The sequence below is a fragment of the Phascolarctos cinereus genome, unplaced genomic scaffold, assembly GCF_003287225.1.
Source record: "Phascolarctos cinereus isolate Bilbo 61053 unplaced genomic scaffold, phaCin_HiC Scaffold_9;HRSCAF=440, whole genome shotgun sequence".
Taxonomy (NCBI): Eukaryota; Metazoa; Chordata; class Mammalia; order Diprotodontia; family Phascolarctidae; genus Phascolarctos; species Phascolarctos cinereus.
Window position 1 is genome coordinate 118,196,585 of NW_027556402.1, and position 18,705 is coordinate 118,215,289.

At 38.4% G+C, this 18,705-nt stretch overlaps 1 protein-coding gene across 2 annotated transcripts in view; it reads left to right on the plus strand.

Moving 5' to 3' along the window:
* Positions 1-18,705, plus strand: part of LOC110194906 (uncharacterized) — a 68,943-nt gene that overhangs the window by 18,697 nt on the left and 31,541 nt on the right. Inside the window, exons 1-6 of one of the 2 annotated variants that reach the window (XM_020967494.2) lie at positions 2,145-2,231; positions 10,145-10,273; positions 12,301-12,519; positions 13,557-13,647; positions 14,300-14,376; positions 14,563-14,673. In XM_020967494.2, coding sequence (XP_020823153.1) covers positions 2,226-2,231; positions 10,145-10,273; positions 12,301-12,519; positions 13,557-13,647; positions 14,300-14,376; positions 14,563-14,673 — 633 coding nt within the window. In that variant the 5' untranslated portion in view covers positions 2,145-2,225. Of the gene's footprint in view, positions 1-2,144; positions 2,232-10,144; positions 10,274-12,300; positions 12,520-13,556; positions 13,648-14,299; positions 14,377-14,562; positions 14,674-18,705 lie in introns of those variants that run through there. The other variant, XM_020967495.2, reaches the window with a different exon arrangement.

The following is an 18,705-nucleotide window of genomic DNA, read 5'->3' on the forward strand; positions in this document are numbered from 1 at the left end:
CTGGAAAAGGAAATGGCAAACCACTCCAGTTTCTCTGCCAAGAAAACCTCAAATGAGGTCACGAAGAGTCAGACATGACTGAAACGATTAAACAACAATAAGAAAAATAAGAAATCACCAACCGTTGCCTGTTAGTTTGATCATTTTTGTGGTGGAGAAACTCATGCCTACCTCAGAAGTATAAATGGTTCTGGTGGACCTATGATACCAGAACTATGATGTATCCATAAATTTAATTTCAATTTACTCTGTAGATGAAAAGGGAAAAAAAAATTTGTTAAATTTTTTGTTTATTTTTCTGTCAGTTCATGTGTTGCTGCTAATCATAGCAAGTGCTTTGATAAAATTTTTATAGAATTGGAAAGGCAGTTGGAGTCCAACCCTCTCCTTTTATAACTGAGGAAGCTGAAGCATGAACCAGACACAAGGTCACACGACTAGTTAGGGGCTAAGCTGTGATTAGAAATGAGCTTCCACCATAGCACCAGTTGTTTCTCATTCTTAACAATGAATTTGCTGTACCAACATCCATGGAAAGAACAAGGACAGAACCAGAGCACTCTACAGTTACGTCTAAATCTGTCACCTGAGAAGAGCTGAAAAAATTCACTGCTCTCCCCCTTCAGGTTCAGGAATTCTGGGTATGACATATTGTACATATTATACAATTTAGTTGATGTGTTCGTTGTGTTTGCTGAACTGCTTTTTCAGTCTCTTTTACTTATTTTTTATTATAAGAGATGACTTGTAGGGTGTTGGGCAAGCAACTATCTATATTTGGAAGTGAAGATTATATAAAAATAAAAGATATTGATAAAATCAAATGCACTTGCTATCATGGTTAAAATCCATATAATAAACTTGCTAAACAGGAAATGAAAAATAAAAACAACATTTGAAATATGGCTAAGAATGTAGTTTTATTGTCTGTTAAAAAGCAGCTTTTGATTCCCATTATGTTGTGTTGGAGTTTCCTTGCTCTGCTGGTGAATATTGGAGGAGGGATGTCAGTGGGACCCCCATGAAAATTTGTTATTGATTAGTAGCAGCTGCCTATCTAGCCACTTCAACATCACAGAGTTGGAGTTAGGATTTTTAAAAATTGGTTCCAGAAAGGAAGAAAAAAACAGGGGTTGGGAACCTTCTAAACCCAAAGGCTTACTAAGGAGACAAAATAATACCTGTGATTGCTAGGAATGGTATTGCCACCTTAGTGCATAGTAAAGGGCCAGAGTAGGAAAAGTGAAATAATGAAAAGAGAAATTAAATTCAGTTCCACAAGCATCTATTGAAACACTTACTCCAGGGGCAAGTAGGTGGCACAGTGGATAAGCACTAGCCTTGGAGTCAGAAGGACCTGAGTTCAAATGCGGCCTCGGACACATGGCATTTACTGGCTGTGTGACCCTGGGCAAGTCACTTAACCCCGACTGCCTCACCAAAAAGGCAAAAAAACCACTTACTCTATGCCAAGTCCTGTGCTAAGTGTTAGTGATACAAAGACACAAACAAAATGGCCCCTGCCTTCAGGGAGCTTACACTGTACAGCAGGGAATAAAGCATATACACCAAAAATTAAATACCAAGTAATTTGTAAGGGCATGAAAAGAGAAAAATAAAAGAGGTGAGTAAGGTAGAGAATGAAACATGATCACTTATTGTCATTATTATCAATATTAGGCAGGTAAGTGGTGTAGTGAATAGAAGAATAGAAGGCTAGACCTGGAGTAAAGAGTTCAAATGTGGCCTGACATTTACCGGGTGCATGATTCTGCCTGGGCAAGTCATTTAACCCTTCCTAGTCACAGTTTCTCAATCTGTCAAATGAGGATAATAATAGCACCTACCTCCACAGAGGGAGCAAATGAAATACTTGTACTTTGCAATCCTCTAAGAAGTTTGTCATTAGTAGTAGTAATTCACTGAACCCTGCACCCAATCCTTTTTATAATTTATAATTTTTTGTTGTTGATCCTGAAGGACTACACAAGGATTACTAGAATTAGAAGAAGAAAACTGTATAAAAGGAAAGAAAAACAAGTGAAAGAATGGGCTTGGAAAATTTACAGGAAGTGAAGGTTCAAAGTCTTAACCCAGCACCACTGTTAATCAAACATTGAAAGATAAACTCTAGTGATTTAACACAATTTTCCTACTCAGATCTTCCTTTCAGACTCAAACGCTGTGGTGGTGGCTCAGGTTACACTTTGTGAATATTTTTGGATATGACTGTGAGTAAAACATGACTTTTGAATTTACTTTTCCTTAAGGAAATTAAACATTTATAGGACAAATGCTTCTATTGAGAAATTAAAACAATTAGTTTGCTTTAACTTTGTTATTGCACATTTCAGTTTGAATTAACTAACACTTTGTTTAAAAATCTTTAGAAGAAAAATTTTCTCCTTTTTTCATAAATTTGTCTTTGTAACTAATCTGTATTAATGTCTTAATGTTTATCATTTTAAAATATACAATAGCTTTATGCACTGCCATAATTAAATTACTTTGAAATTTAATTGTGATAGAAAGGCTACATTCTAATACTTCTTATAACTAAATATGTTATCAAGATTACGATTTAGCTAAAATATGCCTTTGGTGAGTAGCAGGCCATGTCAGGAACTGATAATAGAATCAATCTGATTTTGATTCCTGCATTTAAGAAAAAAGATGTCTTTTTCTGCCCTTTTAAAAATTATGGGAAATGGGTGACAGAACTGCCAAGTGGCACCCAATCCTGTGTCAAGTGCTAGCACAGGGGTCCTCTGGGATCTCTTTCTAAGTGTTCAGTCCTCTTACTGTCCCTGGGTATTACTTCCAGTGCCACCACCATCACACCCCAAAACGGGTGCTGCTTCTGCCATACCATGGTCTCAGCCAGTTCCTACCCCAGTGTCTACAGATTTCTCTTCCTATCTTCCTAAATTTCCCTGGGCTGGAAAAATGACTCACTGTGATTTTTTGTTGGTTTTCCCACTCAGAATTTGGTTCAGTGAGCTTATTTAAGTTGTTGAGGAGGGGTGTGTTGAAAGAGCTTGGCAAAAAATGGTGACTTCATTGTACTCTTAGAAACTTACAGTCTAATGAGAGAAACAAAAAAAGTACTTATATGAGTATATAAAAAATAAAGACAGTAATTACAAATAAATACAAAGTAGTTAGGGAGAGAGTCACTGGAGGCCTCATGAGAGGCTTCATATAGAAAGTGGTGCTTGATCTGTTTCTTGAAGGAAAAAAGGCATTTAGTGAATGGAACTTGGGGAGGTGGAGCAAGACTATGAACAAATAATTTTCTTTTTCTGTTCCTTCCTTTTCCTCTTTCCCCTTTCTCCTCCTCCTCCTCCTCCTCCTCCTCTTACCTATGCTAGAAGTATAGCGGTTACTTACAGACGCAGTCCATTACTAATCAGCATGGGCAAGCTGACCTGTTCTGTTCCCAGTCTGAGCCAGTTCACCCCTCCTGAGGCAGGCAGCCTACTCTCCCTTCCCATACTTCTACATACATTGAGACAGGTTCAAGGCAAGCACTTGATCAGCTTAATCCATTGCAGCTTAGAACTCCCCATTTCAATATAAAGATTTACCAACCTCAGTCTCCCCAAAAGTAGGAATTACATACCTGGCAACAAATAGTTTTCATGAGATACCATCAACAACCATCTGGAAAAATGTTCCAAATTGGTAATAATAAAAGAAATGCAAATCAAAATAAACAAGTTTCATTTTACAACCATTAAATTGGCAAAGATGACAAAAGACAACAATAAGAAGTCCTAAATGCCGATGGGACTGCAAAAGGATGGGTCCATTAGTGAGCTGTAGTGTGCTATGAATTGATCCAGATATTCTGGAAAACAGTTAGGTATTACATGAGAAAAGTGACTGGATTGTTAATACTCTTTGACTTAGCATTATCACCACTTAACATATGTCTCAAGGAAGTAAAAGACAAACAAGGTACAATATATACCAAAGTATTCATAACAGAGCCTGTTATGGTAGCAAGGAACTATAAACTAAGTGCTCAATGACTGGGGAATCACTGAGAAAATTGTGGTATATGAATATAATTTGAAAAATGAATATGACAAATTCAGAGAAAGATGGGAAAACTTGTATGGACTGATTCAGAGTAAAATAAGCAGAACCAGAAAAACAGTACACATAATACATAAAAACAGTATACATAATAACTACAGCAATGTAAATGAAAAAACAAAAATGATGCTAAATGCTATGTATAGGTAATGGCTAGTCTTGGCCAGAAAGAACAGATGAAGAAATTCACCTCCCTCATTTCACTGTAGAAGTCATAGGAGTGGGAGTGTAGAATTTTGTACCGGCTGACATGGTTTTGTTTAACAGCCGCTATCTTTTAAAAAATTTGTTACAGGGAAAAGATCACTGAATGTAGGGAATGGGAGGAAAACTAATTCTGAGAATAACTTTGTTCAAATAAAAGGCATCAATCAAATGGGAAAAAAGCAAATATAAAGAATTCAGAGGATTTTGGGAGTATCTATACAGACTGATACTAAACAGCAAAAGCAGCACCAAGAAAACAATATCTACAGCAACCTCAATACTATAAAATATTTTTTAAAAATCATAATTCAAATTAATGTAATGACCAACCAATTCCATAGGACTAATGAAACTTGTATTTCCCTCTTCTCAGTAGAAAAATTATATTAGTTATGGATGCAGAATGTTGTACATGTTGCCAAACATAACAAACTGGACATCATTTACGTCTAATTGTTTCTGTTAGGAGGGAGGGTTCTGTGGGCAGAGAAAGGGAACAGGGTTATTGGAAATATCAATGATGTAAAAAATATAAAACACAAAAAAGTTTATGTGAATTTTTTTGAATTATTGTTTTATTTTTTTTAATTAATTAATTTATTTTTAGTTTTCAGCATTCACTTCCACAAGATTTTGAGTTTTAAATTTTCTCCCCCTCCCACTTCTTCCCCTCACAGCATACAATCCGATATAGGCTCTACATATACATTCATATTTTCCCATTAGTCATGATGTAAAGAAAATTAGAACTAATGGGAGGAACCAGGAGAATGAAGCAATAAAACAAAACAACAAAGGAAAAGGAGAGTAAATAGCATGCTTCCATTTGCATTCAGACTCCATATTTCTGAATATGTGTGGATAGCAATTTCCATCGCGAATTTTTTTGGAGTTGTCTTAGATTCTTGCATTGCTGTGAAGAGCCAAGTCTATCAAAGTCAGTCATCCCATAATGTGGCTGTTACTGTGTATGATGTTCTTCTGTTTCTGCTCATTTCATTATGTGAAGTTAGTTTATGCAGATGTGTGCTAGCACTTGTTTGTTAACATTAATTTTTGCTTGGCGGACTTAGAATTCAGATGGTAAGATTTTATAAATATGGCCCTAAAACATTCAAGATTTGAGCCTTATATCAAGAACAGATTGATTGCTTTGAAGACATTTTAAGTTGGGTAAATTCAAGAAGTATCTTTTAAAATTCTGTCATCTCTAGTGGATAGGCAGAATAATTCAGTGAGCTAAGATGAGAACGTCTGGATATTTCTGACTCCAACTCTCTCAATTGCTGCAATTAATATCATTGTATAAAATGGGAAATATATATTGGCTTTTATATAATACAGCAGAATTTTTACATACTTAAGAAAAAGGAGAGTAGTAATTTTTTTCAGTTAATTTTTGCTTACAAGGAAGGGTGGAAAAATTAGTTGGACTTACACTTACCATCTGAAATGTACATTATAATAACATCCACACTTAATATAATGGAAACAAATTATCTTTAAAGCATGGGTAATTATCTCACAATATCTTTTACATTAAATCCACTTTAACATTAAATGCAGTAGATGTAACATCAATGCCAAGTGCCACTAGACAGAGTCATACTTAATCAGTAATCAGCATAATTTAACTGGCAGTCCAGAAAGTGTTAGAGATTAAAGTCATAAGACATGGGACCTGCGGAAGGGAACCTTAAAATCTAATTTTGGAGACCGTGCATATATCTAGTAACGCTTGTGTGGTATGTGACCATTATCACTGCAGGAAATCTCTTCTCCCAGATTTTTCCCTACCCCACCACTTTTGGAAGTCCAGTGGAGAGAGTAAACAATTCCTAAAGTATAAAGGTTGAAAGCCAGTTTCTACAGCTCTGTCTTCTCCTGAGGGGGAAATCTCTCCCACCTCCCGCTCAGCCAGTCACCACCAGTTAGATTAAAGAGCAATCCTAGTCCCTGGGGAACAATCAAGCGTTACCTGTGACATCCAAGCAAGGGTCAGGTGTCTCAGCAAGGAACCTGTGTCCAGGCCCAGGGGAGGTGCCCCAGTCCAAGTCAGAGGTTCCTTTGATCACTTCTGCAACACTAGGTTGGTAGTTATGGCTAAGGAGTAACAATGAGGTTTTCACAGGTGAAGTAGTATTGCTTCAAACACTTGCATAGTTTGATCACCTGAAAGGGATCTGGACCTGGCATCCAGGCACTTGAATGTGGGTTGATTCAGAAACATTGGGAAGGGACTATTTTGAAAAAGACAAGAAGTCAAGATTGGCCCCAAGAAGAAATATAAGAAAACACATGTAGAGTTGGGCAGGAAGGTTAAGTGGGGAGAGAGTTAGTATGGATGAGGGGGAAATATAGGTGATATAAATACAAAACATATCAATTAAGAATCTGTTTTCAAAACCAAAAAGAAAAGTATCAGTGGTCCCCAATTCCCACTAAATGAAAAAAATCTATCTAAGAAGGCCAAGAAACAGAAACCCCACCTTGGCTTGGAGGGTAGTGAAGGACGGATCACCATTAAAACATGGCAATAAGCAATTTGCATCCAGCCCATGTTCTTCCTCTTACAATGAAAAAAAATGCATCTGTTCTCTTTGTTATATCAACACTGCCCTACTTGCTATGCCACACATGATACTCCCATCTCCTAACCCACGTCTTTGCGTTGGCTGTACCTAATATCTGAATGCTTTCCCTCCTGACTTGAATGCTTTCCCTCCTGACTTCTACCTCTTAGTTTCTCTGGCTTCCTTCAAGACTCAGCCCAAATCCCTTCTGCAGGTGGCTTGTCCCAGTCCCTTTGCTTACTAGTAGCGCCTCCCTCTCTGCATGGTTGTGGCAATGACCTCCAACTTTCCCCAGGCTCCCTCTCTGGGCTGAGGCTGTTTTTGCTCACCTAACTGCACCTACTTTGGCAGGTCAGGGGGGTTACCCAGAGGAGAGGCCTAGAGGCTAGTACTCAACATTTAGGGTCTTCAGTATAAGTCTGGTTGGAAGAGTACCTGTCTATACTTAACACTGTAGTTAACACTGTTACCTCTAAGTTCCCACAGTTATATTTCCAATTTACAATAAAACAAACACAATGTTCACCACTGACTTTTTTTTTTGAGGCAGTCAGGGTTAAGTGACTTGCCCAGTGTCACACAGCTAGTGTCTAAGGTCATATTTGAACTCAGGTCCTCCTGGCTCCAGGACCAAGTACTCTATCCATTGCACCACCTAGCTGCCCCCTCATTGGCTTTTTAAAATTATTTTTTTCTCTTTCTCATCTTTCCCCCACTCTCCCCAAGGACCCCTTTTAACAAATGTTAATAGTAAAAAAATTTCCACATTGGCCTCATCCAAAAATATATCTTATGTATATTAGTCTATAATCCCTTAACACCATCACTTCTTTTTTTAAGATTTTTATTGGTCTTTACTTTTTAATATCATCAATTTTCCTCAATATCCTTTTCTCTCCCAGAAAGCCATCTCATAACAAATAGCATTTGTTAATAACAAAAAAAGTAGAGGAAAAAATAAGCATAACTAATCAATACTTTTTAAAAAAAGTCTATAAATATGTGCAATGTACAACACTCCTGGACTTCCCACCTCTGCAAAGGGGTGAGGTGGAAGGGTCTTCATCCATCTCTTCTTTTAACCATTCTTATTCTTTATAATTTTGCAACATTTGCTTTTGATTTTTTCTTTTGTGGTTGTTTTAACATTTGCATGAAACATTTCTAAAACAATATGGTGAAAAGAATAATCATAACATTTAGCTACTATGAGACAAAAGCAGGAATAATTATAGCATAACATTTACTCAGTAGAAGGCAAAAGTAGAAGGCAAAAAATCAAAATATAACAACTCAACCACAAATCTCAGCCACATTCTCCCACCAACGTATATAGTATGGGTTGGAGAGTCAGAGACTGGACACACACAAACACCTAATGAGAAGGCGTCCAAGTACGGAGAGACCCACGTGCCTAGTGTAGCTTACAGCTGTGGACTACAGACCTTCATATGTCCTTGATCTCATTAGGGAATAGTCTATACCACATGTCACCTACTGGGCAAACCCACAGCTGGCCACCTGCTCACATTCTAGTTCTTGCAGCTCTCTTGCTGCCCTTTATTTAATCAGTGTACAATATGGTTTTCCCCAAGCGGAACATGACCTCCTTGAGGTCAGGGACTGTGTTGTTTCTGTCTCTGTGTCCTTAGAACTTAATACGGTACTTGGCAGACAGTAGGCACTTCATAAATGCTTACAGAACTGAAATGAGATCTCTTGAGTGCCAAATGAGTAAAATGAACAAGAGTGTTAGAGGAGATGGGGAGAAGATGAGGTTAAGATGGCTTTGTAGAGGATGTAGGTCTTGAGATGAAAATGAAAGAAGGGTACAATGTTCAGGGTTATAGGAGGTTGTGGAGATCAGGCTGGATTTCAGTCATCCCCTCACCCCACTACAAGTCTTCAAACAAAGGGGACAACCACTCATAGGATATACTGTAGAAGAGATTCTTGTACGCTCAGGAGTTGGATTAGGCAGCCCCCGAGGTCCCTTCCAATTCTGAGATTCTCTGAATCTCCTAAAATCAGACCCAGACATATTTGTAGTCCTATTTCAGAGATTGTCACATTAAAAGAATTTTGTTTCCATGACCATTTTACTTGACTCTCTAGAGGAGTGACTTGTTTCTTGAACACTGTTAGTTCATGTCCTTATCCTTCAGGCTGTATACTTAGGTTGCTTTTGTCTTTCAAATTCTCAAAGTGTTATGTTTAAAAGAGGCTTAGCAGACTCTTTAGCACAGTACCTGGCACATAGTAAGGGCTTAATAAATACCTGTTGATTTTATTTTCTGTAGTTTAATCTCAAGATATAAAACAGCATCAAATGACAACGTTGTCTAGCTGAATTTTTAGGACCTACTCTGACCTCCACATTTCCTTTTTATCTTCTTTTGCCAGTTCTACTTAATTTGCCAGTATGATCATCAGTGAGGTAGTGAAATGGCTAGAGAATTAGCCCTAGAGTCAGGAAAATTAGGTTCAAGTTCTGTCTCAGAAGTTCGGTCTATGCTAAGTGCAAGACACTTAATTCTCAATTGCCTCCAGACAACAACTCTCTAAAACTAGCCATGAGCTTGTTCATTTTTTGTAAAAGTAGTTTTGATTCCATAATTAGTTTCCTTTTTTAATCCTCTGTATGTTATTTTATACATTCAAAAATATTATTCTGAGAAGGGGCCCAAAGACTTCACTAGACTTTCAAAGGGGTCCACGACATACACGCACAGAGAAAGGTTAAAAACCCTGTTAGTCTTAGCGTCTTAGAGAATATGCAGATATTCATTGGTAAAAGAAATTCCTCATGGGAAGCTTACTTCCCTGATGAAATCATGGATCTGGTCCAAAAGTGATGATGATCTAAAGGGTATAGGAGATATGTATACATTTTTAAAATTAAAGAATTTTTTTCTAACAGTGTCTGTGCCCACATTTCATCAATCTGTAATCATCAAGTATTTTGTGAACACTCCGAATTACATGTTAAGTATTGCATGTGATTTAAAGCAAAATGCAAGGTCTCTGTCCATGAAATTATATCTGAACATTGTGGGACAACATAGATGAGACAAACAAGAAATGTGATATGACACATGACCTTTTAAAAAAATATTAAAATTAACACGTTCTGTTTTGGGGGAGACTGAGGAAAGATCTGGGATCTGACTGCTTATGTAGTATTTCTACTACTGCTGTAATTTTTGTTCTGGATTTGTCTCTTTAATTGGCCCTGTGGAACTGGCTGATGTTCTGTGTTTCAGATGGTGGCAGCTGTGGACTTGGCACTCCCTCCTTCTGGTTTGGAACATGAGTATAACACCCTCCTAACCCAAGATGCTGTTCGGTTTCTAGCTGAATTGGTCTCAACTTTTGATCTGGATGTGGATAAGGTTGTTTGGCACCAATTTAAATTTGCTTTGATTGACTGTGATTTGAAAATACAGATGGTAAAGCCTGAACAACAGCAGCATTCTGGTTCTCTTGGCAGGAGGAATGAGCTGCGTTTTAGGGATGAGGTTGGCAGCAGCTGTACATTCCATGAAGCAGGAACCAGTTCCACAGCCCTACAGCCAAGAAATGACTCAGGAGTGTAGGGAAGTGTTGTGTTTCTTGTGCATAGATTTTAAGAAAGCATTTCTCTCAATAGAGCAGAATATGGCCCTGAAAGCTTTTCTCAGAGAAGGGGTCTCTTTTACATGTACATCAGAATTATATAAAACTTCAAGGTAAATGTGGCGAGTGGAATAAAAGTTCAACAGTTCACTGAGTACTTAACATCAGGTGAGGTGTTAAACAGGCAGATGTTTGCCAAAGCCAGTATCTTGTGTGAAGTCCAAAGATGGGCTGGATTCTCTGTTGACAGTGAGATTATTCAAATGCTCCTGTTCCTAGATGACATTTTGCTAACTGACCCCCAGAAGATTGCAATGCTGTCTCCGTGAAATATCCAGCAAGGTGAAAGAATTTTATTTAATTGTCTATTCTGGAAAAAACAAAGCACATGAGAAATGTATGTTGCCCAGACGATGCAATAAAGCTAGACAGGACGAGCTCATGAAATTGGTCTATTGATAGGCATATCTTGTACAGGTGCTAACAATGGCCTAGTGAAGTAGGCCCAGTATTGGAGGGTATTGGGCCATATTTCATTTTGTAAATTACAAGTGATCCCATTTTTAATTTCAGTCTTTATGAGACACTTATGAGCAGTTTCAAAAAGAGGTACCTATTTGTGGAAATCTTTATTTTATATTATTTTTATTTATTTTATTATTATTTATATTATTATTTTATAATAATCTCTGATAAGGAATTTTTAACTAATTTGAAGATTAAAATATATAAGCATTGTCCTTTGAACCTCAGCTTCTTCATCTGTAAAACAAGGAAGTTGGACTAGATAGATAGCTTACCTTCCAGATCTAAATCTATGACCCTGTTATATTTTGTTTTTTATTTTTTAATTTAATTTTTTTCAGTTAACAAAGTCTTTATTTTTTAGGCATTTGAATCAAATTTCCCAGGTTTTAGAAAAATACTTCATAGAAATCAATTTTATTTTTTCTGCTTTCAAGATAGTTTCTGCAAATTTAGATTTGATACAGAAAAAGGAAGTATTTTAAGTTTTTGTATCCTTAATTAAAAGTTGACACTTTTTTCAAATAAATTTAATAAGCATTTTAATATCAAAGTGGCAAGTCACTTTTTCAAAACTATTTCTCTTCATGGGAAGGAAGAAAAGGGATGTTTATTTCATTTTTTTCCCTGCAATACCAGGAAAATTGACAACTAGAAACATGCAAAAATAACACTAGAGCAGTCATTTAAAAATTTTTTTTAGCATGTCACACAGTTCCTTCCTTCCAAATAATTTTTTGAAGTCCAAAGTCTGCCTCTTAGAGAGAACAAAGAACCAATTTCTTCCAAAACAAAAAAAGTGGAATAAAAATTCTTTTATTGCCTTTGAAATAAGGCTCTGAGGTATAGGGGGTGGGTAAAGACAAGGAGGAGAAAGAGGGAAGAATAGATTGAGATGGAATTTTCAGGATAAAACCTACAAGCTTGAGAATCACCAGCTGCCCTGAAACTAAAACCTAAGAACTAGCCCAGCTAGAACTGTGACCTGGGTTGAGGCTTTATAAAGTGAATATTTTTTTCTCTCTCTACTCTCTAGATTTTAAAAACCAAATACTAGCATAACTAATGTTGTTTAAATGTATTTGGTTTTTTGTTGTTTTTTTTTTTTTTTAGGCAATGGGGTTAAGTGACTTGCCCAGGGTCACACAGCTAGTGTTATGTGTCTGAGGCCGGATTTGAACTCAGGTCCTCCTGAATCCAGGGCCGGTGCTTTATCCACCACACCACCTAGCTGCCCCCAAATGTTGGAAGTTACTAAAAAGATATTTATGTTGGACAGATCCTGCAACAGCGAATTGCTCGAAAAGTTCAGTTGGACCTAACCAATGACCTCCCAGATTTCTCCCCTCATACTTTGCACATTCGCAAGGACAAAACCTGGAAAGTGTTGCCGGTTCCTAGGAGACTGCAGAACCGGCAAGTGGATATTGGTGACACTGCACCTTACCAAACTGAGCGATTCCTCAGTGCCTTAGGATCCACTGCTCAAGGCATTCAGGTATAGTGGTATTATGTGGGGGCTTCTAGTTCATTGTAGCATAGCATTGTATATGTAGATAAAGTTTATGTTACCTATCATGTATTATCACTGTTATATATTCAGCAGGAAATTATTGGTAGGAATCATGGTGATGTGGTACTAATGGTTGAATATGTGATTTTTTTAATCATTAATTGAATAAATTAAAAATACCTGGTCTGGAGCAGTTTTACTTCTCATTGCTAACTTTGTTTCCTACGTATATAAAGTATGAGACATTCTTATTGTTAATTTTTTTAAAAAACTAAAGGTAGGTCTTTTCTACAGCTGTGGATCTGTTACATTTTACACTCAAACCCTCACTACTGACACACTGAAGTTTTTCAGTTTGTTGCAGGATTATTCTAGCTAAGGCAGTCAGTTTTTTACTGTTTAAAATGGTATGGTCCTCTGAGTGAACTGATTCACCAACATTCAGGGAGTGCAGTGATGATGGTACATGTCCTTTCCGTTCTGTATCCCATCAGAAGTTGGTAAATTGGCATTAATCCATGTCTTATGAGTTGGTTAGAATGAATCAGTTTTCCACGTCCTCATTACTCCTGGGTGAACTGATAACATTCCAGGTCTGGAACCTGCGAAGCTGATGGGGTCTCTGAACTGGTGATGACCCCACCAAAGTACATCTTCAACTCAAGGCCTCAACTGAGTCAGCAAGCATACCCACAATGACAATAATTAATAAGAATAATAAACATTTATACAGTGTTTCCTAGATGCCAGGCATTGTGCTAAGTGCTTTACAATTTTTATCTCATCTGATCCTTACAGCAATTCTGGAAGGTAGGTGCTATAATTATTCCCATTTTACAGTTAAGGAAACTGAAGCAAAAAGAAGTTAATTGACTTTCCCAGGGTCCCACACCTAGTAAGTCCTGAGGTTGGATTTGAACATCAGTCTTCCTTATTCCAGGCTCAAAACTCCATCCACAGAATCACCTGGCTGCCTTCTATAAAACATGAGAAAATAATATTTTGTTTATTTCTACCATTAGGTTGATTTTGATGATGGCAATTGTCCAACTTTCTTTAATCAAATTAAGGGTATCTATAATATCTTCCAAGCTGTTCACCATAAATTTCCAGGTGAGATTAAATTCTGTAATTACTTTTTGAACATATACTCTGTGCCAACCACTGATTGATTGTGGGGAGGGCAAAAAAGACTACGAGGTTTTTGTCCCTAAAGAGCTTCTGATCAAGGTATAGAGATCAGATTTATATATTTGAAAAGTTAAATGATTTAAAAGTTAAGTTTTAACCAAAGAGCTAGCATAAGTACTATCTGATTGAATGCCAAATGGTACAAGGACTCTGTGCAGGGTTTATAGACTTGAAAAACCACTACTGTGGGTTGTTGGAGTACTCAAGAAAATCTCTGTTGAAGTGGGCTGAGCCATGAAGTATATAGAAGTAGGATTTGATTAGGAGGGGTGGAGATGGAGCAGACACTATACACAGGGCGAATGAAGTGAATTAAAGAGTGGCAATAGAAACAATCACGGATTCAGGGGGTCAGTAAGTAGATCCAGCCTAGCTAAAACTTATCCAATACTGGGAAATAAGGCCAGGAAAGTAGATTGAGGTTAAATTACATGAGGCCTTCAATGCCAGACTAAAGCATTAACATTGGCAATGTTTTCAAGATTTCTGGCTTTGTACTACATGCTATATATAGTTCAGGATATGTCTGTAAGAATTTATCTCACTTTGGATTACTTTCTTTTTATTATTTTAGGCATCCCACCCATATCCCAAGCACCTGTTCTAATGCTTAGACCAAGAGCCTGGAACATGGTAGAGCACAATATGATGGTAGTAATACTTTTGATGTACAACTGTAGTAATATGTTTTAAGGCAAATAAGGCATTTTTATTTATTCAGTTGAAGTATCTTTGAAATTTTGGACCTGTTCCCACATGGATCATTAAAGGGCTGGTAATGGGACTGTTTATGCCTTGTCTTTTTCTCAGAAGTGGGATTCTTGCATCTTTTTGTAGGTGAATGGAAAACAGGTCCCGGGACCCCTCTTTGATTATGGTCTGCTGATGTTCCATGTGGGGAAGACCTTGTATGACAATGAAAGCGGCCCCTTCTTTTATCTTTCAAAGGTAATTTTTACAACATAAATAGCTCCTTTTAATCACTCAATAAAAGTAACCCAGAAATTCTTAATGAAAGACTCTCCATTAGCAGCATTGAAAGACAACTGGAACAATATTAATGCTGTCTCTTAGGTTAGAGTTTAGTTATAGGAATAGTTCACTCCAAAAAGCTCATCTGCCATCACTGAAATATCTATACTCTTGATTTGTGTCCACAAGTCCAGTTAAAAGATCACTGCAGTAGGAAAAATGGCCCTCTCATATGGCTTCCCTGCAACATTTCCAAGTTGACATCCCAAGAGCAAAAAATCTCTCTAGATACATCTCAGAATCTGAAGAGGAATTTTTCTTAATGCTTTCGTGGATCTTGATGGAATGTCTGAAAAGTATTTAGTCTGCAATTCAAGAAGACATGAGCCATGCTTATTCGATTGCAGAGCTTTTACATACCACCAGAAGCCAGCCCTGAGCACCTTTTCACTGCTGTGCTTACATCGAGTAGGGTGCTCATTTAGATAGAGCCTATCTCACTTCAAACACTTTTTAGCTTGGGATCCATCTCAGCCAGATACTGCAGATGCTCATTCAAAGCATTTTTCCGAGGGGAGCCTAACAGAAGAGGCAGGGGGTAGATCTGGGAAAAAGAATTTGTGTGCCCTAAGGGGAGGACTGACAACTGCATCCCTTCTGGTTCCTTTGCCCTGCTGGCCTTTTTCAATGCAATCAGCCAACCTATCTTTATTAAGCACTTACTCTGTACCATGCATTGTCCTCATTGCTAGTAACACTAAGACAAAAGTGAAACACCCCCTTGTCTGAGCAAGCATTTATCAAGGGTGCCTGGTATCTGCTGAACACTGCACTAATGGCTGGGACTTCAGAATGAAAAATAGTCCCAACCTTGAGAAGCCTTGTAATTTCAGATGTGTTTCATGTTATGATGAAATACTTTGTCCCGTGCCCTCTCCTTTTCTCTCTCTGCACTCTCTATCTCCATGTGCTTCTCTTGGGGGATGTAACATGTGGATTAGGGTGGTGGCCATGCGAGTGGAGAAGAGACGGATGCAGGAGACTTTGTGGAGGCAGAGCTGAAAAAACTTGGCAACTAACTGGACACAGAAGAGTTAGAGAAAAAAGTCCAAAGTGATTCGAATATGATGAAAATCAGGAAGTAAAAAGTCTTGGCCTTGGGTTCCACTTCATAAGTATAGCACTGAGTCTAAGCTCAATGTTAGTCAGCGATGTGATGTGGCAACCAAAAAAAGGTGCTTTGAGATTTTGTGCTGCATTGAGAGGTGGAGCTTCCAGAAATAAGGAGGTGCCATAGGTTTTGTGTGCCCTGCCCTGGTCCGATCACACCTGAAATATTGGGCTCAGTTCTGGTTACCGCTATTTAAGAAGGACATTGATTCAGCTGGAGAATATTAAGAGGAAGGCAGCCAGGATGGTGAAAAGCCTTGAGCCAATGTCATATTAGATTGGGGGAAGGAACTGAGGATGTTTAACTTGGACAAGAGAAGATTCAAGGTGGGACATCAGTCGTGTTTAGGAAGAGTGACTAGATTTGTTCTGTCTGACCCTAGACAAAAGAACTTATGAGCAACGGAGGAAAGTAGCAGAAAAGAAAATTTAGGCCTTGAATAGAAACTTGCTAACAGTTAAACTGGCCACCTTGGGAGGTGGTAGGTGCCCCCTTGCTGGAAGTGTGCAAGCACCAGCTAGTTACTCACTTGTCAGTTATAATAAAGGGTCACCGTTTGAGTATGGGTTGGATTAGATGCTGGGTGAGTTTCCTTCTAACTCTCAAAATTTTGTTCTTGTGAACTCAGAAAGATAGTAGTATCCTGAACAGAAATAGGAAAGTTTAGGGGGAGATGTTAGTTTAGGGGAGAAGGTAAGTTTTTTTTTGGATTTGCTGAGTTTGAGATTGTTATGGGTGATCCAAAGGGAGATAGTGGTCAATTGGTGATGTGGAACTGGAGCTTAGGGGAAAGACTAAGCCTCTAATTATATATCTGGGAGTCTTCTTGTGTAGATATGGTAATACAACCTATGGGAACTGACAAGATCAGTAAGAATGAAAGAGTAGACACAGAACAGAACCCAGAACAGAATCTTTCAATGCTATGACAATTATTATTTATGACATCACCAAATAATTATATAGTATTGAGAGTAAAATCGTGGAATTAAAAATAGAGGTATTATAAATGGCTATATTTTGAAGTGTCCTTCATTGCATGCTACTTTTACGATATTGGTTGTATCCTGGGCAAGCACCTACCTTGCCTGACTTTAAGCCCAATTCTGCTAGAAGGAAATTAAGCAGCAAGCTATCTATTAAAAATAAGACCATTATTAATACTTATATTGATAATGGATTGGTGATTTAAGCAGCAAGCTATCTATTAAAAATAAGACCATTATTAATACTTATATTGATAATGGATTGGTGATTTTATCAGCATGAGAAACTCCAGATGTGAACCTTCCTCCAGTAAAGCATTTTATAACATTTATGACTTAGCAGATAAGTTCTGTAGAGTTGCTTGAAGTACACAGAGATTAAATGACTTGCTTAGAGTAATATGGCCAGTATCAGAAGGAGGATTTTTAACCCAGATCTTTCTAACTCTTAAGTGTAGCATTCTATCCACTGTACCAGGCCTGTACAACATATGGCCCACAGGCTTCTTACGGCCTGGCAAAGGATTTCAGGGGGCCCACCACTATATACTGTCTTCTGTTTGTCACCTGACCTGCGGTAACCAGCGACTTTCGGTCTATCTCTAGTTACTTTTACTTGGAAAGTGGGCCACTAAAAATCTATCTGCAGCCCGAAGAAGTTTAGCCTGTTTTAATTTTGGCCCCTACCTACTGCCAGGTTGTGCAGGTCTGCACTATACCGTACTACTTCTAATATTATTAGCCCTATCTTATTTAGAAAAGAATTTAGAAAGAAAAAAACTGAAACAAAAAGATGGTGTTTGTGCAGTCATGGGCTGGACCAATAAAATCAGTCAGTATGGTTTTTCCAGGAGCCAGGATAGCAGAGTGAGCAGTAAATCACTGTGGCTCTCCCATATTCATCTCCATAAAACCATAACATAGCACCCCAGAACAAACCCTGGAACAGTGGAACCAGCAGAAGATGGGCTAGAGCAGTCTTTCAGCCCAGGAGACTTGGAGGATTGTCAAGAAAGGTCCATCTCACTTGGGTAAAAGGGGAGCACATTCCATGACAGGAGACATCCCAGCAAGCCAGCAGCAAGCTTTTGAGGGATCCTGAGCCTCACTGTGGTGGAACTGGCATACACCAACACCAGGAACCATCCCTTCCTGCCACGTCAGCATAGCCAGGGGAACTGGCAGACTCCAGCTCCAAGAACCACCACACATTTCAGTGCAGCTCAAGGCAATCAGGCATCTTCTGGCTGCCAGACCTCCACGTGCTTCAGCTTAGCCCAAGGTAAACAGGCATCGTCCAGGGGCCAGACTTCTATGTGCTTCAGTGTAGCACTGAGGAAACACAGAAAAACCACACCTGGCCTCAGTACACACCAGACACAACCACTGGGACCCCAGCTCAGCACCAGGTAAGCTGCCAGATCCAGCCTCCAGCCTTAGGCAGCACCTAAGGCCCCAGCGCCCAAAACCAGTGACCAAGTCCCTGACCCCCAGCACAAGAAGCTTGGGGCAGTGCCCCCTTGTGCTCCATCAGGAGAGCTCAACTTTAAAAGCCATGAAATAGGGGGAAAATGAGCAAGAAGCAAAAATGAACATTGACCATAGAAAGTTACTACAGTGACAGGGAAGATCAAAACACAAACTCAGAAGAGGACAGTATTATCAATATACCAAGATCTGAAACTTCAAAGGGGGATATGAATTGGTCTCAAGTCCAAAAAGCCTTCTTGGAAGAGCTCAAGAAGGATTTTAAAAGTCAAATAAGAAAGGTAGAAGAAAAACTGGGAAAAGAAATGAGAGGTATACAAGAGAGAGTCAACAGCTTAGAAGAAGAAGGACGAAAATTGACTG